Source organism: Hyperolius riggenbachi, chromosome 7, assembly GCF_040937935.1.
Source record: "Hyperolius riggenbachi isolate aHypRig1 chromosome 7, aHypRig1.pri, whole genome shotgun sequence".
NCBI classification, from domain to species: Eukaryota; Metazoa; Chordata; class Amphibia; order Anura; family Hyperoliidae; genus Hyperolius; species Hyperolius riggenbachi.
Genome location: NC_090652.1, coordinates 133,736,874 through 133,764,624, shown reverse-complemented (window position 1 = coordinate 133,764,624; position 27,751 = coordinate 133,736,874). Strand labels below are relative to the sequence as shown.

At 42.4% G+C, this 27,751-nt stretch overlaps 1 protein-coding gene across 2 annotated transcripts in view; it reads right to left on the bottom strand.

Moving 5' to 3' along the window:
* Nucleotides 1-4,964: 4,964 nt before the first annotated feature.
* Nucleotides 4,965-27,751, bottom strand: part of ABAT (4-aminobutyrate aminotransferase) — a 211,214-nt gene continuing 188,427 nt past the window's right edge. For both annotated transcript variants that reach the window (XM_068246831.1, XM_068246832.1), the window contains exons 11-16: nt 23,901-24,049; nt 19,155-19,292; nt 15,582-15,749; nt 11,866-12,012; nt 9,349-9,460; nt 4,965-6,514 (exon numbers count right to left, since the gene is read on the bottom strand). In XM_068246831.1, the coding sequence (XP_068102932.1) occupies nt 6,393-6,514; nt 9,349-9,460; nt 11,866-12,012; nt 15,582-15,749; nt 19,155-19,292; nt 23,901-24,049 (836 nt within the window). In that variant the 3' untranslated portion in view covers nt 4,965-6,392. The remainder of the gene's footprint in view (nt 6,515-9,348; nt 9,461-11,865; nt 12,013-15,581; nt 15,750-19,154; nt 19,293-23,900; nt 24,050-27,751) is intronic.

Here is a 27,751-nt window from a genome sequence, read left to right as displayed (position 1 = left end):
CAGCTTTAGAACTAGACCAAAATAACAGAAGGCATCGTAGACATTAAAATTTACAAATACTTTTTATTCATTACTAATCAATACATGAAATGTGACACATTTCTAAACGTAAGTACAGAAGTGCAGTTAGTCCTTAGCATGTTTGGCACTATTCCACATTGTAAACTGTAGCACAGTTTGCTCTTTCACATACGTAATTCTCTCTTGTGTAGATGGGCCATGATGCAATAACCTGCACTACTACATAATGCAAGACAAGGGTCCTCACAAGCATCATCATCAGTCTGCTTCATTCATCAGGGCAACCACAATTATTATTTTAACCAACAATTAACATTTTTCACCAATACAAAAAAGAATGTTAATATTTCAGCTCTTTGCTTGGGACAAGGAGAAAAGCAAAAATCACATTTTAGGGGATTCATATTTTCTTTTGTTTTATAAAGTGCAACTTAACGACCCTGAAAAAAAATAGACCAATCACATTCCGCCTCGGCAGAGTTTCATTGGTCCGTTTTCAAGCATAAATTTGCAGTCAAAATTTGCATAATACTGCATCAACGATCGATAATTCTGAGTGGATTACATTTTTATGCAAATTTAACACATGCTTGGGAAAAGAACCAACTGCAACAGCTCTTGCATTTGACTGTTTCATATGCTGTATCCAAGCTGGATACATTTACATAAAATGTGCATAACCTTATGATTGTTTATCTCATTGACCAAGTTGCAAGGTTTGGGTCGAGGCAGCCAGAAATAGTCATTTTTACACCTCTGCCTGGCTTAAAAATCAACTTGAGTAAATGGTTCGTTTTTTTGCCAATGTGTCAAACTGATGGAGGATGGGGGGGCGGGGTTACATTTTACTGCTCTGGTGTCATCCCTCCAGGCAGAGGTAATCTCTCTGTCTCCCCTCAGATTTGGGCTACCTGTCGAGGTTCTGGCCACGCCCACATGCATGGCCACGGCCCGCCCCCGGCTCTGCAGCCACAGCCTGATTGGTGGTCTTTAACTCAGCACCTCTTCAGACCTCACATCGTCTCCAAATAAAGAATGTTTCCTGCATTCACTTTTTCTTTACACAAATTCCAACTAGACTTCTTGCGCATGTCATGTTTCCTGACATACTACATCATGTTTTCTCCTTGGCTACCTGCTCACCAACTGGCTCCATTTCAGTCTGTTATGAAGTCGACTGCATTACTCAGTTATCTCTCACTTCTCTACTGTTGTCCATCCTACAAGCACTATCCTAACAATATTCTCCTTTCAGCCTCTCTGGTGACACCTCATTCTTGCATACAGGCTTTTTTTCTTTCTAATTTACCTCTTCCCCCTGGAACTCCTTTTTGCAAACTGTCCCTCACCATCTGTCAAGTAAACCTGAGACGGGGGGGGAGGGGTGGGAGGCAACAAAGTGACTTTTACATACCTGGGGCTTCCTCTTAGTCCCCTCCGTTTCACTGCTGTCAGCTTAATTAAAGTCCGGAAACTTCACATGCATGGTCCTGCCTCCTCAATTGTGATCCCTTGGATGGGAGCATTCTGTGCATGTGTGGTTCCTATAGACTAGCAACTGCGCAGAAGCCCACAACCAGCCAGTCACAGACTTTAATTTAGCTGAGAGCAGCTCAATGGAGGGGATCTAGAGAACATGGTGTGACCTGACAGACTCCAGGGGGCTGGAAGAAGCCCCAGGTAAGTAAAAGTTATTGTGTCCCTCCCCACCGTTGCATTGCTGCTGTCAGCATATTAAAGGAATTGTTGATCTGGTAAGAATTGTTTTCTAGCTGACCAAAGTGGAGTGACCCAGCACTGTGTCTATCTTGAAGAATCCCTAATGCTAATTGGCATACAGATCGTTGTCCGCCCTGAAGGGGGAAATATTAGCAATCTGCCCTCTGACCATGGAAACTCAAGTCTGTTTACCAGACATGCCAGTCTTCCATCTCTAAGAAGATAAGAGAATAGAGTGGGAATTGAGCTGCAAAAACGACCCGCCCGATTCCCACCCAGCATAAGCCCACTTTTGTTTTGCAAAAAGGGTAAAAACTATTCCTATAGTGCCCAACAGTGAGTCATTTTTTTCTTATAATCACTAAAGCCAAAAAGGACTAAAACTTTCTCAGAAGAATGAAACAGATGCCCATAAAAAGGAATGACAATCTACGTAATATGCAACCTCTTATACATTTGTTTTCTTGCACACCACTAGATTTTAGTGCATCAGGCCCATTATATACTGTCTTCTTTCATGTCTGGTGTATAAAAGAAGTTTATTGAAGATTTTAAAAAGTTAGAGTAAACAGAGTGATCACTTAGGCCATGCTACATACACATTTGTCTCAATATAACATTTGTTTTGGAAATATTCAACAAATTATCTGTATTCAATTCCTACAAAAAAGTCAATGTAGTGATATTAGGGTTGAAACCATTAATTTATCAAAAGATACATTTATTTTACTAGAAGCGTCCACCCTATGCAGGTACTGTAGACATTTAGCTCATAACATACTGTATGTTTGGGGGATCAATTTAAAAGGTTTAAATTTGATTGATATTCCATAAGAAAAAAAAATAATTTTGAACTTCTTCTATAAGACATTGGTCAAAGTTGTAGAACTGTTTTTTTTTTTATGTGTCTATGTGTCACGTACCTTTAGGTTACTTTTATTTTGATAAGTTGTGGTGCGTCGGACAATATAAATCACATTGCTAACATGATGCGATTATATTTGAATGGGATGTTCACATCAGCACGTTAGCAGCCTGGTGCAATTTGTCTGTATAACATGAGGCATGCTGAAACTGGATAAAGTGCATGTTTATTTTACAGTTATGTACTGTATTCTCCACTGAATGCGCAATGAAACTTTTCCCCACTGTTGCAATCCTACTTGTGTAACACAATGCCTCAGTGTGAAACTAGCCTTCGTTATATAATGTGGGTTATTTTCTCCAGTATCCTAATGTGTAACTAATATGATTATATTCCAGGATGCAAACCTTTATATCATATCAAACTTCTAAACAGGACATATGGGGATTACATGCATCTGCCAATGCAGTCTTCAAATAGTTGTGCTGACCATTCTGATACTACTATATTAGTGATTTTAAAGCATATATGAGATGAACAAAATAATACTAGATGTACTTACATGGGGCTTCCTCCACCCCCTAGAAGCCCATCAGTCCCTCGCTGCAGCTCCAATTTCAGTCTGTCTCCTGGGCTACCCTCCATAGTGGCCACCGCCTGGGTCAGCGGCTTCTGGTACACGTACGCAGACATGCCAATCTGGGTTGTTTATGCAGGAAGAGTAGTTTGGTTGCAATGGCGGGGACCCCAGGAGACTGTCCGAGATTGAAGCTGCAGCATGGGACACAGAGGCTTCTAGGGGCGGAAGGAAGCCTCAGGTAAGTAAATCTAATATATTCTTTACCTCATGTATCCTTTTATGTTTGTAAACCCTTTTTGGATCTACAATATGTCTGAATAAACGTGATGTTTTTACACAAATCATAGATTTAGATAATGAGAACCCAATTAAACAAATGAGTCTAAAATATTTTGCTGGTTTCTCCTGTAAATAAAACGACCCTTTGTTTTGTTCGGAACAGGTACATCAACCTTTAAAGCTAGGCTTACACATACCCATTTTGCAGGTTGATTCAATCACTTTAGTATTTCTAAAGCCATGAATTCTCGAATTAACTGCTGGCAGGCAAGCAAATGCAACATGAATTACACAAACACATATTTTGAACATAAACACAGTAATGTGTGGGGCCTTTTGAGGAAAAATGAACATTTAACCCTAAGTGGCATAAAGACCCCAAATAATTCTAAAAAAAAACCCTAAATTTATCAACAGCGACATTACACAGTCCATAATTTACTTCACAGAGCACCACTGAATGGCAGAGTTCCTTTTTTGAAATCACTATCCAAGCAGCTTGACAATGATACTTTGTGGTTATAAATTATATTCACAGTTGAAGAAGCACAGTACAATGTACCGGAATAAGGCCTTAACATCCAGACTGTAGATCCTTCCAGTAATTTAAACATACAGGGGATACCCAGCTCATTTACTAAGAAGCTGGCTAGAGTACCTGACTCCATATGGAATTCAAAACACAAGCATGAGGCACATAGTGGATCCTCTCACTGCAGTAAGGATGGGTGCACACCTTACACAATGGTCAAACATGTAAGCAAGGTCCGACCACTGAAAAAAGGTATTTTTGACTGCTGTAGTGTTCCATGTGTATGCTACAGGCAGCCGTAGTAGAAGGCACCACTAGCACTGCTTATAGTGGAGGAACAAAAGCCACAGGCTAAAGACTAGAACATATAAGCCGGTATAAACTCTCAATCCATTGAACAATCTAAAATGATCAGACTATTCAAGAATATTGCGATCACATTTTTCTGCTAACCAATTGGAACGTACCAATGATCTACTGTTGCTGTAGCTGTACATAAATTGTGCACATGTGCAAATATGTGACAGGAACAGGAAACTCTGAACTTGCTGTTGACTGGAGATCTGCTGGAAGGGGCATAGCACATGTGTGTAAACTGATAATTGATCAGACAAATACCAAATCAATAGATAATCAATCCAAATGATAGATTACATGAAAGGTTGGTCGGAGATGTGTCTTTATAATCTGAAATATGTTCAGCCAAACTTTCCTTCTCAAAAATGAAAGGAAGAGGTGACTGCCAGTACTGTGCACCTAATCTGATTAAACATAGCACACTAAAGGCCCATACACACGTCGGATTTTTGTGAACGACGAGTCGTTTGAACGTCCCGTTGTTCAGTCGTTCGCCCGCTAAATCGGGCGTGTGTACAGACTGTCGTTCGCGTGATAAGACTGAGTTTGAGCGATCCGCCCGGCGGATCGCTCAAACGACAGTCTGTTCACACGCCCGATTTAGAGGGCGAACGACTGAACGACAGGACGTTCAAACGACCCGTCGTTCACGAAAATCTGACGTGTGTATGGGCCTTTAGGCTAACTAATCTCATGTCTATGGGGACTCCTAACTATGCACTATGGGCTGAGGAATATATATCGCATTACCACAGATACTAAATTATGCGTTGATACCATTAAGGACACATCTAATCAACCCTATCCAGAAATCCTATCAGAAGAAGAGTACCACCAGCCACCACTTTTGGACATATTGCCTAGAACGGCAGCTACAAGAGCTGTACAGTAAAGCTATATAAACTATCTTTCTATGCTGGTTTGATTACTGGGAAATATATTTTTTATATTATATCTAGCTCTCTTTTACATAGCAGAATCCTCAGTTTAGGGTTACAAGTGCTTTAAACAAAATATTTAAGAAATATGTTAACTGCTAAGATAACCTGAGATGAAGAGAATTCTTCAGGACTAGACAGCGACACCTAAAGATGGCTTGTTGAGAAGAAAAAAAAATAAATGCACGTTGGTTTAAAAGAAAAATACATACTTTGTTTAGCAAAGCACAGACTCCTTGAATAAACCGTTAAACGTTTTATGTACTGAAACCATTTAAAATACCTCACTGGCTTACCCAGGAAAATGAAGATTTTTTTATTTAAGGGCGATTGAATGATACCCGTCTATATGGCTGATCAGTGTGCAAAATGACGTTAACTTAGACAACGCCAAAGTCAGATATCTAGTCAATAGAAATAAGTAAGTTATAAGTAAAAGGTTATTTGTATAAGATATTTAGATATATACAATAGAACATGCAAATACATCAAAAGTGGGTATCTTACCTATTGCTAAAGGGTTGGGATGTAGCCAAGATTCAGTCTGTCCCATGGTAATCTAACACTTACTAAAAAAAAACTAATGTCATTGCTAACTGGTTGCACAAAACTTTCATGCCATAGAGACACGGTATGGGAAAGGGCAAGCCAAAGAAATCCTATTTTTTTCTTAATCTTTAACAATTACATCGATAAGACAACACATAGAGTAAAACAATATATGCGTTTGACTACAGTGTTGATACTCAAAGTAAAATTGAAAGGAGTAAGAAAAAAACAACAACAATTTCACAGCCTCAGATTCATACAACTTCTCCATTATGTAGTATTAATAAACTCTTTACATTGAAATTAATATGCGATTTCTCCATTATATTCCTAAACAAGGTATGTAGTACACTAGAAAAAAAAAATCTCGTTTTCCTATGAAAATAGGCATGTGGGACGGACTTTTTAATGAGAACACTGTTTTGGCTTAAAAGTAAAAAAAGAACCGCCCACTAGTTAGTTAGACCTGAACTGTGCGTATATAGTAGTGGAGACCAAACAGATTTTATGCTCTCCTCCTGGTTGACTAAGGCAGCTCAGCAGAATCCACATCTACTTGAAATCTCTCAGGATATCATTGAAGATATTCAGGAACAGGTGTGCATGATGCTCTTTGAAGACCAAGGTTGGTCGGAAACGGATGGATCGGTCACCACAGCCTCCTAGAACAATACCTGAGGAGATAAAATGCCGTTAGTATATACCTGCTTCTTTATATATAATCATTACAAAATGTTATACTGACTGGTGTATCATTAGCCTCTGAAACAAAATGGTGCAAGACACATTTTTAACAGAAACAGCCAACTCATCTATATTGCTTGAAAGGACAGATGCAAGCTGCAGATAAAAAAGAGATCTACTTACCCGGGGCTTCCTCCAGCCCCTGAAAGCCGTCCTGTGCCCTTGCCGCAGCTCTGCTTTCAACCAGTGGCCCAGGGTCCCCACCGGTGCAGATGCCGACCTCGCCAAGTTGGCATCTACTGCGCCTGCACGAGAGCCACTCGCGGTCACGCTCATGTGGTTAGGAGTGTTCTGCGCAGTAGGTGCCGACCTGGCAAGGGCGGCATATGCACCGGAGGGGACCCCAGGCCACTGGCTGAAAGCAGAGCTGTGGCAAGGGCACAGGACGGCTTCCAGGGGCTGGAGGAAGCACCCGGTTATGTAGATCTTTTTTTAATTTTTTTATCTGCAGCTTGCATCTGTCCTTTCAAGCAATATAGATGAGTTGGCTGTTAGATTCTGTTAAAAATGTGTCTTGCACCGGGTAAGTAGAACCTTTTTTTTTTTAGATTTGGAGCTTTGTTTTTTTGGGGGGCGAGGTTGTTGAGTACTGATACTACATGGTTAGGTGGGTATGAAAAAAATAAAAGGTTCAAAAGTACTTCCTGTAGTGTAAATTGTAGGCAGCTTGGAATTGGGCTAAGGAAATGTACATCCTATAGAATTTGATCCCAGTTCCAAGCTGCATACAATTTGCATTACATATGCATGCAATTTAGAATTATTAGCACATCATGGAGTAAGCTGTTGGTGCTAAAGATATCAGAGGACAGGTGGTGGGATAGGCTCTAGGAATAAAGCAAGAAGAAAGAGGACAAAAAGGTGAGTACTGGTTAGGATTAGGCACCGGTTATGGGACAGAGAGGTTAGAATTAATGGATATTATTATTATTTAGTATTTATATAGTGCTGACATCTGGCAGCGCTGTACAGAGTATATATAGTCATGTCACTAACTGTCCCTCAAAGGAGCTCACAATCTTGTCACTACCATAGTCATATACTGTATCTATGTATGTATTGTGTAGTGCATGCATATTTTAGTCTAGGGCCAATTTTTTTAGGGGGAAGCCAAATAACTTATCTGTATGTTTTTGGGATGTGGGAGGAAACTGGAGTGCCCGGAGGAAACCCACGCAGACACGGGGAGAACATACAAACTCTTTGCAGATGTTGACCTGGCTGGGATTCGCTGAAAGGCGAGAGCGCTAACCAATAGGCATCAGGAAGTGATTAATGTTAATGGGGGTGATAAGATTAAACAGCAGGAAGTAGTTAACATCCAGAGTCAGGGTTAAAGTTAAGCATCAAGAATGGGATGAATATAAAGGGAGGACTTATGTTTTTACCTTTGTTTCTTGGCACAAGATCTGTAGATAATAAGCCAACAATAAAATTTATTTGAATACTCCATGGTGCAATGCGTTTTCGCGGGAACAATCCCGCTTCATCAAGCAATAACGGAGAATTAAAAAACTAGGGAAAAGAGGCAATAGGCTAAGAATCTAGTACAAAGTTTCGCAAATAAATATAGTTCACACAAAGTTCATGTAATACAGTGGGACAATAATTGTTTAAACAAAATTAGGCAGGTGCATAAATTTGGGCACCAAAAAAAAGAAATGCAATCAATATTTAGTAGATCCTCCTTTTGCAGAAATTACAGCCTCTAAACACTTCCTGTAGGTTCCAATGAGAGTCTGGATTCTGGTTGAAGGTATTTTGGACCATTCCTCTTTGCAAAACATCTCTAGTTTATTCAGGTTTGATAGCTTCCGAGCATGGACAGCTCTCTTTAACTCACACCACAGATTGTCAATTATATTCAGGTCTGGGGACTGAGATGACCATTCCAGAACATTGTACTTGTTCCTCTGCATGAATGCCTTAGTGGATTTTGAGCAGTCTTTAGGGATCGTTGTCTTGTTGAAAGATCCAGCCCCGGCGCAGCTTCAGCTTTGTCACTGATTCCTGGACATTGGTCTCCAGAATCTGCTGATACTGAGTGGAATCCATGCGCCCCTCAACTTTTGCTTCCATTAGTGGTGTGTGGCTCAAAAAAAAGTGTGAGATCATAGAATTTTTACATGCCATAAAAATAATATACACATTTTATGGCATGTAAAAATTCTATGATCTTACTCGTTTTTCCAGCGACACACTACTAATTGAAGCCAATGCACTAAAAGTCTATTATAAGTATATATTACATGGACTTTGTGTAAACTACATTTATTTGTGAAACTTTGTCCAAGATTCTTAGCCTATTGGCTCTGTTTTTCACAGTTTTTTTTTTTTGCTCCATTATTGCCTAATGAAGCGGGATTGTACCCGCAAATCGTGTTGCACCGTGGAATATGCAAATAAATGTTATTGTTGACTTATCAACAGAACTTGTGTCTACTTACTGTGGAGGTAAGTCCACTGCGAACAACTTTTTAAACAGATTTTAAAAGCTTTTATCCCATATTGGCATCTCTGTTACAACCTTTCATCGCATTGTGAAGTCCACCCTTGGTGGAGGGGTGCTACCCCCTATTGTTTCCTATCTACAGAGACCGACTTCTTAACCTGAGTGTGGTCAGGTCCTAATTCTCCACACCTGCACATATAATGGTTGCCTGTGTGGTAACCCACATTAGTGAGTATAACATTACACTGTGCATTTATTCCACCTCCTTCAATATAACATACTACAACATATTGGACTCTCGGTTGTGTTTACCTTTGTTTCTTGCTTGACTTATTAGCTTTACTCGAGCTGCATCATTTGGAGCATCAAAAGCGCAGAAGGTCCCTCTGCCCCTGACTCTGCTCACAAGGTGTGGAAATCGGGACTGTAAGAGAAAGCCCACAGGAAAGGTTTTGGTTAAAAGTAAACGCTGATTAGTGACTGAAATAAATTGTACAAATCCACTAATGCTGCTACATTCAGCTAACATGTTATCATAATCTTGAAGAACTTGTTCATGCGTTCAGGCTACCTGTAATAATATCACCAGTTTCACAGTTGAAAGCATGTTTTTGGCCCAAAAAGTGAAGACATTTGTCACATTGTTAAATGTAATGTGGGTTCCGAATTAAACAGATCAGTATGTCATCATCTCTCTGATATTGGTTTAGTTACAGCTCAGCGGACTGTAAAGATTCTTCATTCAGGCTGCAAAAACAGTAACCATTCACTAAAGCTACAGATCTCACATGAAAGGCATTGTTCCAAAACCCTTGCTCAGACATTAAGATTTAGAGGACTAGATAGATGTATATAGAGGACGTTATAGAGGACTTGCCCATAGAACATCCTTTACCAAACAGTAAAATAATCATATATGATCAGCGCAGAGTCCAAAAACAGAAGACAAGTCTTCAACAAAGAATAAGAGCAGGCAAATCTCCACCACAATAAATATTGGGGTCATGGCACAGCTCTGCATTCATGGATACCCAAATAAGGGAAAGAGGCTTACCAGCTGGTGATAACCCGCATTATAAGGTTGTATCAACGATTTGGTAGGACATCAGGAAGCAACAATCTGTCCAGGATCCACCAATTCAACAATGATTCATCTCACGAATGGATATCAGTAAACATCATAAAAAACAAACAAGGGCAACTCTAATGGCCCATACTCACGGGCTACAATTGTCGCCGCAACACACGGAGCGCGCGTGTTGCTGCGACAGGTCGCCCGTGAGTATGGGCCATTGCACGGGCGCGCACCCCGAACTGTCGCCCGTCGCTGATGTCGCCAGGCGATTGAACTGCTCAATCGCCTGGCGACAGTCGCCGCCGCAACTGTCGCTAGTCCGCGTGAGCGACAGCAACCTCCATTGAAGTATACGGAGGTTCCGGCGGTAAGAGGAGGAACGTCGGCGACAGCTTCCGTCGCGCCGCTGGTCCCTCTTCCGCGTGTGTACGCGGAGGGACCTGGCGAGGAGCTGTCGCCCACACGCTCACGTGTGCTGACGACAGGCCCTAGAAGTTGCCCGCGAGTATGGGCCATTAGTGTAAACCGTTTAATATAGAGTTCTCATAGTAAAAACAGCCCCGTTGAATCCCCTGATGATGCTAGTTTGCGAAACCGATCGGGAAAGAAACAGGCAGAACCTTTATACTGTCCTTTTCTGCTGACCCATACACGCGTGCAACTTTCTCGGGGTTCCCATTGAATGGGCCCCGTATGTAAGTTTTGTTTTTATGCTATTTTTTATGCTGTTTTTACTATGAAAACTCTACATTAAACGGTTTACACTTAAGTTGCCGTTTGTTTGTTTTTATGATGTTTACTAATATCCATTTGTGAGATGAATCATTGTTGAATTGCTGGATCCTAGACAGACTGTTGCTTCCTGATGTCCTACCAAATCGTTGATACAACCTTATAATGTGGGTTGTCACCAGCTGGTAAACCTCTTTCCTTTTTGAATGCAGAGCTATGCAATATTTATTGTTGTAGAGATTTTCCTGCTCTTATTCTTTGTTGAAGACTCGTCTTCTGTTTGGAACAATCAATTTAAGCCCAGGTTTAAATTGATTGGTCCAATTTCAAGCTGCATATATTTGTATAAAAAATGACAGGTTTGCATCAACTCGGAAATATTTGCATCTCATTGATCATCCCTAGTGAGCAGTTGGACTGCCCATTTTGTTTGCAAAGACTCCAAAAGGCCTGTATGCTAACCCACACCATAGGTGGCTGGTCTATTCTCTCAATTTCCCCTTACAAAAGTGGCCTTTAATGGTAATTCAGCGATTCAGTGGCAATATAATGCATGAAGATGAGAATATGAGCAGATTAAAGAGAATCTGTACTCTAATATTCTTACACTAAAAAGCATACCATTCTATTCCTTATTTTCTCCTGTGCCCCTCTGTGCTGTTTCTGCCACTCTCTGCTGCAATCCTGGCTTGTAATTAACAGTTTTAGGCAGTGTTTACAAACAAACTAACCAGCTTGTGATAGGCTTACATAAACAGAGTGTGCGAGTCATACAGAGTGTGCAGGGGGCCTGCAGAGGGTGTGTATCACTTCTATCCAATCACAAGCAGCCCTGCACATTCCACACATTCAAGCCTTAGCCCGACAGACACGACAAAGGAAAGGAGATAAGATTTATTACAGAGACAGTGCAATTAGGAAAGGCTGAAGTAAGCCAGAGCACATTAGAACAGGCATAGGAACTTATAGGATAGAAGAACTAAGGCTGAAAAATTTGTTACAGAGTCTCTTTAAAGCTATACCTGGAAATCCAAAAGTCCATCCTGAAGTGCTTTTCCAGCTTGCACAGCATTGCTAAGGAGATCCTCTCTCTTTATTACATTTAAAACTTCAGCCAACAAAAGTGTTTTGGAAGGGTCGCCAAGCCAGGTATTGAAAATTCGGTAAGGCTTATGGGAGAAAAGAATAACAATTCAATATTTGAATGCACTTACGTAAACTAAACTCTTAAAGAGACTCTGAAGTCTCACACAAATTAGGTTTTTCTTTTAAAAACCTCATTAACATTATAGTTGGATAGCAAAAGCTGGAATGGTTAAGGGCTCTGCCTCTGACACAGGAGACCTGGGTTCAAATCTCGGCTCTGCCTGTTCAGTAAGCCAGCACCTATTCAGTAGGAGACCTTAGGCAAGTCTCCCTAACACTGCTACTGCCTATAGAGCGCGTCCTAGTGGCTGCAGCTCTGGCGCTTTGAGTCCGTCAGGAGAAAAGCGCGATATAAATGTTCTGTGTGTGTGTATAGTCTCACCTAAAACGCAGCATTCCCGCGGCTGCAAACCCCCTCGATCACCCCAAACTCACGGGGGTACGGGCAGGCAACTTCTGCATAGAGGCATCGCAGCTCTCCCTCTATGCGCGTCAATCAGCGCTGGATCGCCGCCTCTCCCCCGCTCCTCTCAATCTACCTTCACTGAGAGGGGCGGGGGAGAGGCGGAGATACGTGCTGATTGACGCGCATAGGGGTGGCAGCAAAATCTTTTTGCCTGCCCTGTACCCCCGTCAGTTTGGGGTGATCGAGGGGGTTTCCCACCCCGGGAAATGGGCTGTTTTAGGTGAGACTATAATGTTAATGAGGTTTTTAAAAGAAAAACCTCATTTTTGCGAGACTTCAGAGTCTCTTTAACTAGGATGAGTGGACTCAGTAGTGTAAGTGACCCTGTGGTAACATATGCTGCCATTTTTTTTTATTTTTCCACAATGCATACTCTCTGGCTGTTCGGATGATCCTGTGACTCAGTACTTTAACCACTTCGCATCCAGACCTTGTTTTTCCCTTATAGACCAGAGCTGTTTTGATGTTTTAGCTATGTCCCTATTTATTCGGCCATAACTTTATCCTCACTCGTGACACCTAAATGATCTACATATTGTTTTTTTCAGGACAAAATAGTCTTTCATTGGGGGTATTTTGTCGCATGAAAGTTTTACCAATTCTAGTTTAAAAATAAAAAGTGCTACCGTATATAAAAACATGCCACCAGTATTAGCCCCCCCCCCCCAAGGTAGATAGGCAGATGTGTCCCCAGTATTAACCCCCCAGTATAGCCAGATGTGTCCCCCAATATCCGCCCCCCTAGTATAGTCACATGTGTCCCCTGGTATTAGGCTCTCCCAGTATAGATAGCTAGATGTGCCCCTGGAATTAGCCCCCCCCAGTATATAGCTAGATGTGCTGTTATTAGGTCAGCCCCCGCCTATGTATATATAGCCAGATGTGACCCTGCTATTAGCCCCCTCCCCAAAAGCATAGCTATCCAGATGTGCCCCTTGTGTTAGCTCATCTCACAGTTTAAACTGGAGAGAGCTAACTTTTATGTTCCCCCTGGTGTATGGCTAGCTATATGTGCCCCCATAATTAGGATCCCCCCAGGACTATACATTAGAAGCCCCAACCCCTCCCCTATTAGGCAGCCTCCCCCTCAGTGCAGAGATCTGTCAAAAAAAAGCATGTCTAGCATGCCTGGCTCACCTTTCCTTTATCCAGCGATGATCCTGCAGCGGCAGCCTCTGTATTCAGCTTCACAGCCTCCTCCGTTCTGCCCCATACACGAGTCCCGACTTGATGATGTCACCAAGCCGGGACTCGTGTACGGGGCAGTAGGTAGGTGGGTGTCAAGCTGAATACAGAGGCTGCGGCTGCAGGATCATTGCTGGATAAAGGAAAGGTGAGCCAGGCTTGCTGGACATGCTTTTTTTACAGATCTCTGCCAGGAGGGGGTGAGATGAAGGATCACAGCTGTTTGCTACAGCGGTGATCTTTCATCCGCAAGGGGGGGGGGGGGGGCGCTAATTGGTTAAAGGGAATTATTTCCCCTTAGAACAATTAGTAATGCAGCTTACAGTGCCGGGGGCGAGCACGGGGGCGAGCACGGGAGCGCGCCCGATCGTGCACAGGGATGCCACCAGTACAAAACGTATATCTACGTGGTTGTGGCTTGGATGAGCCCACAGATGACGTACAGTAGATATACTGTACTGGTGGAATAAGTGGTTAAGCTACTAGCCCAGAACAGGTATGTAGATTGGGTGCTCTGGCTAAAGTGTTACCACACTAACTACATGTTCACTTCAGGTGTGTGATTCAAATGTTGATTTACTTACCTGGGGCTTCTTCCAGCCCCCTGAAGTTTTGCTTACCCTCGCCATCATCCCGTACTCTGCGATTCCCCCAGTGTCCATCTCCAATGCTGGATGTGCGTCCTTGTGCCGTGTGCGTCCTCTATCGAGTGTGCTCTATGCTTGCATAGTAGGCAAAGTTTGCTACTGCGCATGTGCAGAACGCCTCCGGCCGCTGGAACGAGATAGAGGACACGCAAGGCCAGTGCTTTGCATGGTCAGTGGCCAGCTAACTCGTCAGTCGACCGGATTACGAAGGGGGAAGAGGATTAAAGCGGAGCACATGATGACAGCGAGGGACCAAGAAGATTTCAGGATTTTGGAAGAAGTCCTGGGTAAGTAAATGGGCATTTTTTATTTAATTTTTTTGCTGAAGGCTCACTTCAAGTGACAAAGATCAGCAGGACAGCCAGCCAATTTGCATTGATTTAAAAGAAGGAAATATGACTGCCTCCATATCCCTCTCACTGCTGGGTCTGTAAACTTGAACTTTAACATAAGTTCCATATAAACTCAACAGGAGCTTTCCTTCACTCTCCCACCATTGGTCCCAATAGGACAATGGTTTTCCCAACAAATCCAAAAAGTGCATAAGAAGCATCCTGCGGGCAGACAACTAGTGTAAACACTTTTTTCATTGTTCCATCCATGTGGTATCCAGCCTTCAATCCGCTCCTGATGTTTGCCACGATCCCTGCACTGTTTTTTGCTTCCCACAGCCATCTTATTGTAGATTTAAATCCACAACAAGGTTGAATGATGGAAACATGGTAAGAGACTTTGATGGACAACTAAACATAAAATGAAAACATTAATGGCTGAAGTGGGGAAAGTCAATACTTCTTTGAACCTAGTATGCTTCATTTACACTGGGAGAGCAGGGCAACATTCAATATGCAGACATATATGGGTATAAGAAGTGTTCCTGATGTGGATACCAGAAAAACTAAAATAAAAGTGGGTATCCACTGCCGCTTTAAGCCTCTGCATTGATATCAGTCAACAACCAGGGGTAACACATTACATCTCACTTAGTATCTCCCAAGGAATGGGTTGATAAAGTGCCATATAACTTCTATCCAGATTGTTTTGCCTAACCCCGTGGCCTAGAATGAACAAACAGGACTGTCTTTGAAGATTTTTCTCTTTCAATAAATTCCTTTTGGGTTTAACAAGACCCAAGGCGCCATTCAAAGGGCTGCAGAACCGACCCCAAAGGCATCTCTTGTGAATGCAACTCATATCTGCTTACTGAAAACTAAAACAAAGCTAATTTACATTCTGTTGATACTATTTTTTTATTCATTCCTATTTTTGGAGAAGGGACTGCTAGAACACTTACTGCATCAGGACGAAGCTCATCTTTATGGAAAAACCCTCCAGTCATCATTTTCTTACTGAAAGACACAACATCTGCTGGATCATCCATGCCCCAGTGCTCATGAGCCCAGAATTTACCCGTGGCACCTCCTCCGGTCTGAACCTCATCCACCAGGAATGCACAGCCATGCTGTAAAGGCAAAAGTAGATTTCAGAATAGGCTCAAGACACACATTGCAAGTTGGAACACAATGTTTTCAGGAAGTATAGAAAACAGACTTAAAGCAAACAAAAATAAACAGTAATTCTGATACAAAAAGTTATATAACTGTGCAAATCAAGTATGTAACTCCAACCGCCCAACATGACGAATCGCATGACTTGACACAACTATGCGCTTTGAGTCCTATGGGAGAAAAGCGCTTTACAAATGTTATTGTATTACTGTATTATTGTATTGTTGTCTGCACAAGCATTACGTACGCACTGACCAACTAAACAGCAAACTCATTTAAAAACTATGCGCACATCATACCCACAATCAAAAAAAAAATTACAAGTTGTTCAGACGACATGTACATACGTGGCCAACCTGCATGATAGTTGGTCAGTTGATTTACCGGTTGGATCAGGCAAACTGCCTCTTATCAGTCGCTCGTCTAGTCGTTTGCCACGTGTACACACACCCAACCTATTGTCCAAGACAAGTTTAGACAATAGTTTGATGGAAAAGCCTTAAAGGAGTACTGTAGGGGGGTAGGGGAAAAAAAGTTGAACTTACCCAGGGCTTCTAATGGTCCCCTGCAGACGTCCTGTGCCCACGCAGCCACTCACCGATGCTCCGGTCCCCGTCTCTGGTTCACATTCCGAATTTGTGACTTTAAAGTTGGAAAACCACTGCGCCTGCGCAGCCACGTCCTCGCTCCCGCTGACGTTACCGGTAGTGTACGGAGCAGGCCCTGTATGGTGTGCGCTTGCGCAGTACGCTCCTGGTGATGTCAATGGGAGTGAGGACACAGCACAAAGGCACAGTGGTTTTCCGACTTTAAAGTCGAAAATTCCAGAAGTGAACCCAGAGGCGAGGACCAGAGCATTGGTGACTGACTGCGCAGGCACAGGACTTCTGCAGGGGGCCAATAGAAGCCCCAGGTAAGTTCAACTCTTTTTCCCCCTACAGTAGTCCTTTAAGGCTCGGTTCACATGGTCTGTTCAAGGCAGGCGGTTTAGATTCTGATTCGATAATGTCTGTGACAGGTTTAAGTCTGGAATAGATGTATTTTCACCACAGGCTTCTGTGGGAAATGCATCTGCTGTCTGGAAAAATCGCACAGGACAGATTTTTGCATTGAGTCTACCAGAACAGATTAAATGGATACGATCAGGACTAACAGTGTGAACAGATCCTATTAATAACATAAGATTTGTGGTCAGTTTTTATGATCCATTGCAATCCGGCAAAGGGCAAGGAAAAAACTTTAAACACAGAGAACAATTAAAAAAACCTGAATAAAAGTTTAATCCTTCCACATGTTATATGAAGTGGATTCCCAGTTAAAGTAATATAAACACAAAACTGAAGTGTAACTTTTAACTGCCTAGATATTTACACCCTTGGACCTTCCCACATTTTAGTTGCAATCTGAAATTTTAATCAGGGTACTATAGCAGTGATCTATAAAAAGTCATTCATAATGTCACAAATAAAAAATTAAGTTTTCAAAACCACTTATAAATGAAAAGCTAAAAAAAAATCTTGTTTTTATAATTATTCATCTGTTTGCTGTGGAACAAAATATAAGATCTGATGCTTCCATTTGCTTTCAGAAGCGGCAGCCACATCCAATTTTTGAAAACCAAATAACTAGCTGAATTAACTTTACCGGCGTCAGTGTTTCACATAATCTGGATTTGGGTACACGGTTTCTGGAAAGCCTCAGGGGTTGTTATGAGAAAACAACAGACATTATAAAGGCATGAGTCATCATGCCCTAGCCAATGTCAAGGAATAATGTTTAAGTTGAGGGTTACAAAAAACATCCAAAACTTTGAACCGGTGGCTATCCACAAGCCAAGATCTTTTGATCTGCAGGAGCCTTGAGACTGTGGAGTAGTCTCTCTGCAGCAAGATAATGACAACCTGTCAAACTCGCAGAGGAAATTTAAAATCAGAAATCTAAATGTCTCAGAATGACCCAGTAGAAGCTCAGAACTTAAGCCTCGAACACACACTAGTTTAAACTCGTCCACGACAGCTGATAACGACCTCCTCTGCCAAGGATCTAACTTGCGTACATCGGTCCCTCCCCTAGAGAATCTGTGTCAAGACTTGAAAAGTACTGTTTACCAGGGGCCCCATCTATATTATCTATCTATAGATCTAGGGCACAGGTGTTGAACTCCAAGCCTGGAGGGCCAGATACATGCCAGTGTTTAGTACGGACTGGGAAATAGAGAAATCTGTTCTACCTGATGGACCACACCTTTCCTGATTCAATCCTATCAATTAATTTGAACTGTGTCAAAATTGTGTAGGGACCTTGGCCCTCGAAGGACCGGTTTGACATTCCTGATATAGGGCAACTATGGCAAAAAGAATGCAAGAGAAAATGGTAAGAAATGGCAGAATGCAAACAACTTACCTAAAAATACTCACTGTGATTACTGCAATAAAAGGAGTGCCTATGGAGTGCTGTCTCAGGGGAGCGAACCCTTATTGAACCAACAAATGACTACATTTTTGTAGAATTAATTTTTCTATCATGATAAAGCGTTGAATATTTTGTGTGACTCAAATAGTAAAATGAAGCTCATATTAATTCCAGATTGTAACATAACAAATGGTGGAAAAATATAATGGGATGAATCCTCATATGCTCATCAAATGGACTTTACCAGCAGTTAAAACACTACTAAACTTTTAATTCTGAGTAGTATATGCTGATAGGGATGGTCAATTAGATGCAAATCATTTCAAGTTGATGCCGTATTATGCAAATGTATGCAGCTTGGACACGAACCAATCAAATCTTACTGAGGTAAAATTCGATTTGTCCATTTTCAAGCTGCATAAACTTGCATACAAAACTTGCATAATCCTGCATCAAAATTATTTGCATCTCATTGTCAATCTCTACATGCTAATTAAGTGGTTTTAAAATACAAGAGCCTGTAGCACAACTATAAAGCCTGAAACCCACTAGAGCGTTTTTTTAGCGTTTCGGGAGCGCTTTCAATCGCTAGCGATTTCCCTAAACACTCTGACAATGTAAATTAAGGAAATCACAATCGCAGAACATGCAGCATTTTGGGAGCGTTTCCATTTAAATGAATTGTATAGGAGCAGGGAAATCGCTTCCAAAATTGCTTGCAAAACGCTATCACAAATCGCTAGAGGGTCTATCTAGTGGGTTCCAGGCCTAATACTGTCTATACTACGCTACTCTGCTGGGCTTTTAACTTGCAAGCATATAAAACTTGTGGTCTCTTTGTGGCAGGTGTACAACTTGATATAGGTTGATAATAAGCGACATATGATAAAACAAGAAGTGAGGAAACAACAACATAATGATATTGAAGGTAAGAATAGCATTCCAACCTTTCTGGCAATGTCTCTCAGCTTCCTGAAGAAATTGTCGGACGCATGATTGTCTCCTCCTTCTGACTGGATTGGCTCCACCACAATACCAGCAACAGTCTTTTTCTTTTTTCTATATTTTACAATCAAATCCTCCACCTAAGAAGAAACAGAAACTGTCAGTCTAGTACAGGAATGGCAAACGTAGAAAATACCCAGTGCCAAACTGAGGAGGCGGACACTGTAAGGAGTTCTATGAGCTGTACAAGGGCCATTTTAAATGTATTATAGTATTTTAAGAATTTACACATTAACCTCTTGAGGACTGCAGGGCTAAACCCCCCTAGTGACCAAGCCATTGTTAGTGAAACTGGCCACTGCAGCTTTAAGGCCAAGCTACAGGGCCGCACAACACAGCACACAAGTGATTCCCCCCCCCTTTTCTCCCCACCAACAGAGCTCTCTGTTGGTGAGGTCTGATCGCTCCCCCCATGTTTATTTTTTTAAATAAATATTTTTGTTCGGGTTTAAAAAAAACAAAACAACCTGTTCCTTTAAACTCCTTTCCTTCCTCCCCCCAGACAGCCAATCATGGCGATCAGCTCTCAAAGGCTTCACCCTATGAGAGCCTATCGCTCTCTTGTCCCCCAGGGGGACAGCCGTGTCACACGGCTGTCCCCAGTGCAGCGCTGCTGCTAATCGCAGCGCTGCACCATATAAATAGACGGCGATCACGTCGTCTAACAGTCTCCCGAGCGGCAATAGCAATAGCTCCGCCCCCCAAGCAGGAGCCTGCGCGCAATCTCCTGCAAAACAGAGCCCCAGGACTTTACGCCAATCGGCGTTAGGCGGTCCTGGGGCTGCCGCCGTGGCCACGCCCATTGGCGTGACGCGGTCGGAAAGTGGTTAAGGCCTCTTTTCTACAGGCAGTTGAAAGGCAGTGAAATGCCTCTCAAACTCTCTCAACTGCTTGCAGCTGCCTGGTAACTGCTTTCTGCTGCCTGGTAACTGCTCACTGCTTACTGGTAACTGCTTCCTGAGCACACAGTTCAACTGCCAGTGGAAATTAGTCAGTTCGCCTCAGAAGCTCACCATTTTCTTCTTACAATGGTTCCCTTCCATCCTCACAGAGGCGCATGGCATAGTACCAACCTGTTTTTGTATATGCTCCATCTTATTGCCTGAGGAAGCGGGTCACTCCCACGAAACACGTTGTATTTTTACTGGGGTATGTAAATAAATTGTTTTTCTGAAAATTGATTGGCATTTTCTTGCGTCTGCCCGGAGGAGGTAAGTCCATCTCTACCTCCTCACTTTTAAACAATTTAGATCTTTTTATCCTTCTGGCGCCTCTGTATCCATACTACGTTATACATATCCAGCCTTGGTGGAGGAGTGTTACCCCTTTTTTCCTTGATCTACAGAGAGCGACTTCTTAATACTGAGTGGGGACAGGTCTAATCTCCCCACCTTCTTTTACAGTGGTTGCCTGTGCAGTGACCCTGACTTGTGAGTATATTGCACATACTCTTTTCACACACCTTCATTTACAAGTGCATACTACATTATATTGGGCTCTCGGTGTCCCTCTTTTTGTTTATTCGAAAAATGGAGGATGGAAAATTCCATTGATCACAGTGGACAAACAGGATGCAGGAGAGGAGAAAGAGACTGATAAGTAGACTACACGGGAGGCAAGTATGACGTGTGTATGTTTATTTTGACTTTTTATTTTAAGTTCATGTTTTCTTTAAATATTAGATATTAAATATTAGCACTGTTACCTGCAAAATCTGCCCCATCTATAAGCATGGGGTGTGTGTCCAAGAACCTTGGATGAAAAAGGAAACACAAAAGAAGAGCAGGAGCCCAATATGGTGTAGTATGTCTTTAGGGCCGGCGCTACCATAGAGGCAAAAGGGGCAACTGCCCCGGGGCCCCTACCTCTGCTGAGGCCCCCGCAGAGCCGACCCTGCTACAGTCTGCCTGCTCCCCCTGCTCCCCGGGGCCCTGCAAGTATAATAGCAGCCAAAATGACATGTCAGTCCCGGCGGGTAAGCAGACAGGCAGCGGTTGCACTCCGAGACACATTGTCTTCCTCCCATTCTATGACCCGGCGCGTGTTTACACATGACACGCCGGGTCATAGAGTGGGAGGGAGACAGCATGTCGCAGAGTGCAGCCACTGCCCATCCGCTTGTGGACTAATAGGTAATTATGGCTGCTATTATACTTGCAGGGCCAAAGGAGCAGAGGGGTAATGGCGGGCGGGGGGGGGGGGGGGGGGAAAACGCTAGTTAGCCCCGGCCCCTTAACAATTTAACAGCATTCTAACATATTAAAACGTCATGTTTTAGCCTGTTAACGGCAACATGACGTTTTAATACATCGCGCGTTCCCGCCACCGCTCCGCAAGTGTGCGTGCCGCTCCCGCCGCCGTTTTCGTCGGGTTTCTTTGTTGAGCGATTAGGGAAGAGGACCGAGCGGTCCTCTACCCAATCGCAATGCCTGGAATGAATGGATGTGACCACGATCAGCGGCCACGTCCATTCATAAATCAGGAAGCCTTCACATTGTATTTAAATGTAGAAAAAAAAAGTGAACATTTCCTATAACGGGAAAGTGTTCACGAGCACCATCTTGTGGTCAAAAAGTAAAAAAAAAAAAAAAAAAAGTAAAATTACACATACAGACACATACATACTTACACAATACTAATAAAATTAATAACTTGTTTTTACCAAAGCCTCCCCCCAATAAAAAAAAACACTCATAAAAAAAATCAGTTAAAAATACATAAATAGTTGCCTTAGGGGCTCAGCTTTATTAATCTATATTTTATGATGGAAAATTACTTTTGCTTTACTACATAGGGGCTTGTAATTATGGACCGGACAAAAGAAAAACAAAACAGAAAAATACCACCTATATTTCAAAATAATATATTGTCACCGTACATTGTGATAGGGACATAATTTAAACGGTTTAATAATCATGACATCTGGGCAAATAAAATGTGTCTGTTTTATCAACAGGAGAACGTTTAATTTTTAAAACGATAGAGGCTGAAAACTGAGAAATAATGATTTTTTTCCATTATTTTCTTATTTTTCCCATTAAAACACATTTAGAATAAAATAATTCTTAGCAAAATTTATTACCCACAGAAAGCCTAATTGGTGGCGAAAAAAAACGAGGTATAGATCATTTTCTTGTGATAAGTAGTAATAAAGTTATTAGGGAATAAAAGGGAGGAGCACTGACAGGTGAAAATTGCTCTGGTCCGTTAGGGTAAAAACCCTTGGGGTGAACTGGTTAAACAGGCCCTGTATGTCTTTGAATTGCGGGTCTAGATGTAAAAAAAAAAAAAGAAAAAACAGGATGCTCACAAACCAGGGTTGCTTAATGCAACCACCTTCTGAGCATGTGGATAATGCCCGTTCTGCAGGGTTTCTCCCTGAGACAACGTGTTTCGTGAGACCAAATGCTCACTTCCTTAGGTCAATGGTGTGCCAAGAAGGACAATCTGTGGCGCTCTTGGCACCTCTGTCAACAGAGTTTTTGTTTATCCTAATCTAGAAGTCTTAACTGAGGTTCTTGTGTGCCACACGCCATAAGCATTGCTGAAATGCGCATGGCAATAGGTATAGTCTGAATGAGGCCTTTCAGCTGGTGTGGCTGTAGACAGAGCTATCTGCTCACTTTGTAGGCAAAGAAACTGTACTTAGTTGGGGAAATGGAAGACTTACCAGCTGATTATTATGTTGTAGTTCTTCTGAATATCATATTTTAGAATTTTACCAGGACAGACTAATAGTACAATACACAAAGGGAGGTTTGGCTAACTTGGGCTTTTTAAATAAACTAGATAATGAATCTGCAAGTATTGCTTTTAAGTTAATATCTTGAGGGTGAGGAGTATGTGAAGGTTTTTAACCCATTAGCAACTTCAATAGAGTTGTCTTGTTTGAGATAAGTGCACTGCTTTTGACTTCAGTTGGCAGAACTTGTTGTGCTGTAAATTATTGGAATGCTTTGATCTCTCTCTCCCTACTAGCAGAACATATAGAAACTGAAAGCATAAGTCCTCTGTTATTGTCTCATACTGCCCCCTAGTGACAAGTGGCCATAAAGGCATATAGCAGCAGTACTAATTAGAAGCAGGGAAATGTAACACATACATTGAAAAATGTGAAATAATAAATTGGCCTGGAGCACTTGCAAGCCTCTAAATAAATTGGTTGCTAAATGGTTAACAGCTGAGTTACAGCAATAAACAAATAAATATATTTACTACAAACTCTTGCAATGCTCCATTTAAAGCTTTACTGAATAATGTTTAGAGTGAAGAGCAGGTATAACTCTTCTCTAAGGTGCCTTTCCTGTGGAATGTGATATGATGACTTCTGAGAATAGCGGTACCAAAGCGGCAGCGTGTAATAATGCCTACTGCAAAACTGTACTATTTATTTCATCGACTTGTTGATATGCTGGGAGTAAAAGATATCAAAATGGCCCTGGGCCACGTGACTGGCCAGTAACCACTTACACATGGCTTTTCTTGTGTTGAAGTGGATCTCTTTTACCGGAGGCACAGTGAGTTGGTCACCAGTCCCCCACCATAGGCTGCCAGGTGCAACTAGTGCCGATCTTTTACTCTCCTAATATTGACTTACACATGGTTTCCTGAATACAATGGATGTTTCTTTAGTTTTTATACCCAGCAATGTGTACTACTCTGAAGACTGCATGCCCTAATATGTTTACCTCTTCCAAGCAGCGTGCCTCTTCATCACGGTTCTCCTTCACAAACTGCTCCAGTGGATATTTCAGTCTTGGAAATGGAGCAATTGGCCAATCGAAAGAAGGAATGTCCAGTTTGTGAATGGCTTTAGAATGTGTTGTTGCCAGACAACCTAAAACATCAAAATAAACCAATAAGGACAGAATAGAAGGATATCTCATTTCCATATATCATGCACTTTATAACACAGTAAAACTTAGGTATATCTATTTTAAAGAAACACCATCACAAAAAATGTAAAATATATACATTTAAAATGTACATTTCTCCCAGAGTAAAATGCTCTGTCCCTTATAGTAGGTAGTAAAAAGTTGACAGATGTGCAAGATTTTGGACTAGTCCAACTCCTCATGGAGGATTCTCAGTAATACCTTTAGTTTTTACAACCACTCTCTGGAAAGGATCGATACAAAAATGCTGGTCAGCCTCCCCAATCCTTTGCACAAGATTTTGGTAGTTGGACTGAGCAACTGCAGTTTCAGCAGGTGTTTTTGTAAAGAAATAAATAACTCAGAAACAGGGCCGGGCCGAGGCATAGGCTGGAGAGTCTCCAGCCTCAGGGCGCAGTGTAGAAGGGGGCGCAGAATTCATTCAGCTGTCATTCCTAATTGTGTTTGAAGCAGAAAGAAATAAGAAAAGGGGATACATGGCAGTGACTGCAAGCCATCTAACTAGATATTAAGGTGTTGGGGAGGTTGTGGGCCCTGTGGCGCCTCTTAGTCTAATAGCAATTAGTGTGTGATGGCTGGGGTGGCAGGGATGGAGGGGCGCACTTTGGTGTCTCAGCCTTGGGTGCTGGAGGACCTTGTCCCGGCTCTGCTCAGAAACCCTCAAAAACCTTACAGATCTGTACGATTTTACTACCTAATGTTAGTGACATAGGAAAAAAGTAACTTATGATAAATGTTTTTACATGTGGTATTTTTCACTCTGTACTGGATCCCCTCCCCCTCAAATTGCTGCAAATGGGAATGACACTAATAGTACACACATTATTCCGTGTGCTCAGTGTTGCAGCCATTAATGGGTAAAAATGTCAATGTCTCACATGCAATGAGTGCCTCTAAAACCTTCTCATATCAAAAGTAAGCTGTACAAAGTAGTGCTTTCCTAAGCAAAAGGTGATGGTGGAAGGGGAGTTATAAAGCATGCTGGCTGCTGCGGCTTGCAAAGGTTGAGAGAGAAGTTGTGCTCTCTGCCCCCTCGGCTATGAGTCAGGAATTTAGGTCCAACTCAGTGGCGTAGCAAAGGGGCTGTGGGCCCCAGTGCAAGTTTTACATCGGGCCCCCTTCCCCCCAAGCACTCTATACAAAACAATAGATACGGCGCACCAAAAGCAATCAAGGACAACCACAGTGTCAGAGGAGCAAGAAGGGGATGGGGAACAGTGCATTAAAGATCCCTACTATTCAAAGCATCTTTAGAAGTGAATATTTTCAGCACATGACCAAATAAAGAGCTAATACTGTGGTTGAGGATAGGCCCTTTGGGGCCAATCTGGCCCAAGGGCCCCGATGCAGTCACAACCTCTGCAACCCCTAGTGCTTCGCCACCGGTCCAACTCATGTACAAGTCGACCCCTTTACTTTTATTTAGTGAGTCAGAGCTATATTTCTAGACTTAATCACAACAATAGACAATCACAGCCTGTTTAAACTAATACCACACAAATAGTTAAATGTTTCCATGTTTTTATTGAACACACCAGGTAAACATTCACAGTGCAGGTGCAAAAAGTATGTGAACCGCTAGACTAATGATATCTCCAAGAGCTAATTGGAGTGAGGCGTTAGCCAGCTGGAGTCCATTCAATGAGATGAGATTGGAGGTGTTAGTTACAGTTGCTCTGCGCTATAAAAAAAACACACACCAGTTTTGGGTTTGCTTTCCCCAAGAAGCATTGCCTGATGGGAATGATGCCTCGCACAAATGAGCTCTCAGAAGACCTACAATTAAGAATTGTGAACTTTCATAAAGCTGGAAAGGGTTATAAAAGTATCACCAAAAGCCTTGCTGTTCATCAGTCCATGGTAAGACAAATTGTCTACAAATAGATAAGAAATAGATAGGAATAAATAAAAAAAATAAATAGATAGAAATAAATAGATAGATAGAAAGAGGTAAGTTCAGCACTGCTGCTATTCTCCCTAGGAGTGGCTGTCCTGTAAAGATGACTGCAAGAGCACAGCGCAGAATGCTCAATGAGGTGAAAACGAATCCTAGAGTGTCAGCTAAAGACTTACAAAAGTCTCTGGCATATGCTAACATCCCTGTTAGCAAATCTATGATACGTAAACAATAAACCAGAATAGAGTTCATGGGAGAATACCACAGAGGAAGCCACTGCTGTCCAAAAAAACATTGCTGCACGTTTAAAGTTTCCAAAAGAGCACCTGAATGTTCCACAGCAGTACTGGCGAAATATTCTGTGGGCAGATTAAACCAAAGTCGAGTTGTTTGGAAGAAACACACAACACTGTGTGGAGAAAACAAGACACAGCACACCAACATCAAAACCTCATCCCAACTGTGAAGTGTGGTGGTGGGGGCTGGTTTGCTGCGCCAGGGCCTGGACGGATTGCCATAATTGAAGAAAAAATGAATTTCCAAGTTTATCAAGACGTTTTGCAGGAGAACTTAACGCCATCTGTCTACCAGCTGAAGCTCAGCAGAAGATGGATGTTGCAACAGGACAATAACCCAAAGCACAGAAGTAAATCAACAACAAAATGGCTTAACCACCCTGGCGTTCTGATTAAATCGCCAGGGTGGCTGCGGGAGGGTTTTTTTTAAATAAAAAAAAAACTATTTCATGCAGCCAACTGAAAGTTGGCTGCATGAAAGCCCACTAGAGGGCGCTCCGGAGGCGATCTTCCGATCGCCTCCGGCGCCCAGAATAAACAAGGAAGGCCGCAATGAGCGGCCTTCCTTGTTTTGCTTATATCGTCGCCATAGCGACGAGCGGAGTGACGTCATCGACGTCAGCCGACGTCCTGACGTCAGCCGCCTCCGATCCAGCCCTTAGCGCTGGCCAGAACTTTTTGTTCCGGCTACGCTGGGCTCAGGCGGCTGGGGGGACCCTCTTTCGCCGCTGCTCGCGGCGAATCGCCGCAGAGCGGCGGCGATCAGGCAGCACACGCGGCTGGCAAAGTGCCGGCTGCGTGTGCTGCTTTTTATTTCATTAAAATCGGCCCAGCAGGGCCTGAGCGGCAGCCGCTGGCGGTGTTGGACGAGCTGAGCTCGTCCAGACCGCTCAGCTGGTTAAACAGAAGAAAATATGCCTTCTGGAGTGGCCCAGTCAGAGTTCTGACCTCAACCCAATTGAGATGCTTTGGCATGACCTTAAAGGAATACTATCGATACCCAAGTATTCTAAAATGACAGTGTGCAAATAATGTTTAAGTAGCTGTGTAAACATTTTCCTACTTTTCATGTTAAATATCAGAGGCAAAAACTGTAATTTATTGAGGGTAGGATTTAGCTATATTTGGACAAATCAATTGCAGAAGGGGTGTCTGCTTCAATGCACAGCCAGAGTTGCATATCAGACTACAGAAAGCAAATATCAAACATATCAAACTCTGAAAGCAAGAACAGTATGAACAAGCTGTGACAATTAGTTACATTTCCTCTGCTCTCTTCAGACACTTCAGTCAGAAACACAGGACACAGGAGCTGCTCTCTCTGTCACACACAGAGCTACACATAGAGGTAACTGATCAAGTGTGAGGGGAATTTCCCCTATCCTCATGGCTCAGTCAGCCGTCAGTTTTGGCGTCAGTAAACTTTGAATGTATTTTGCTAACAGTAAACA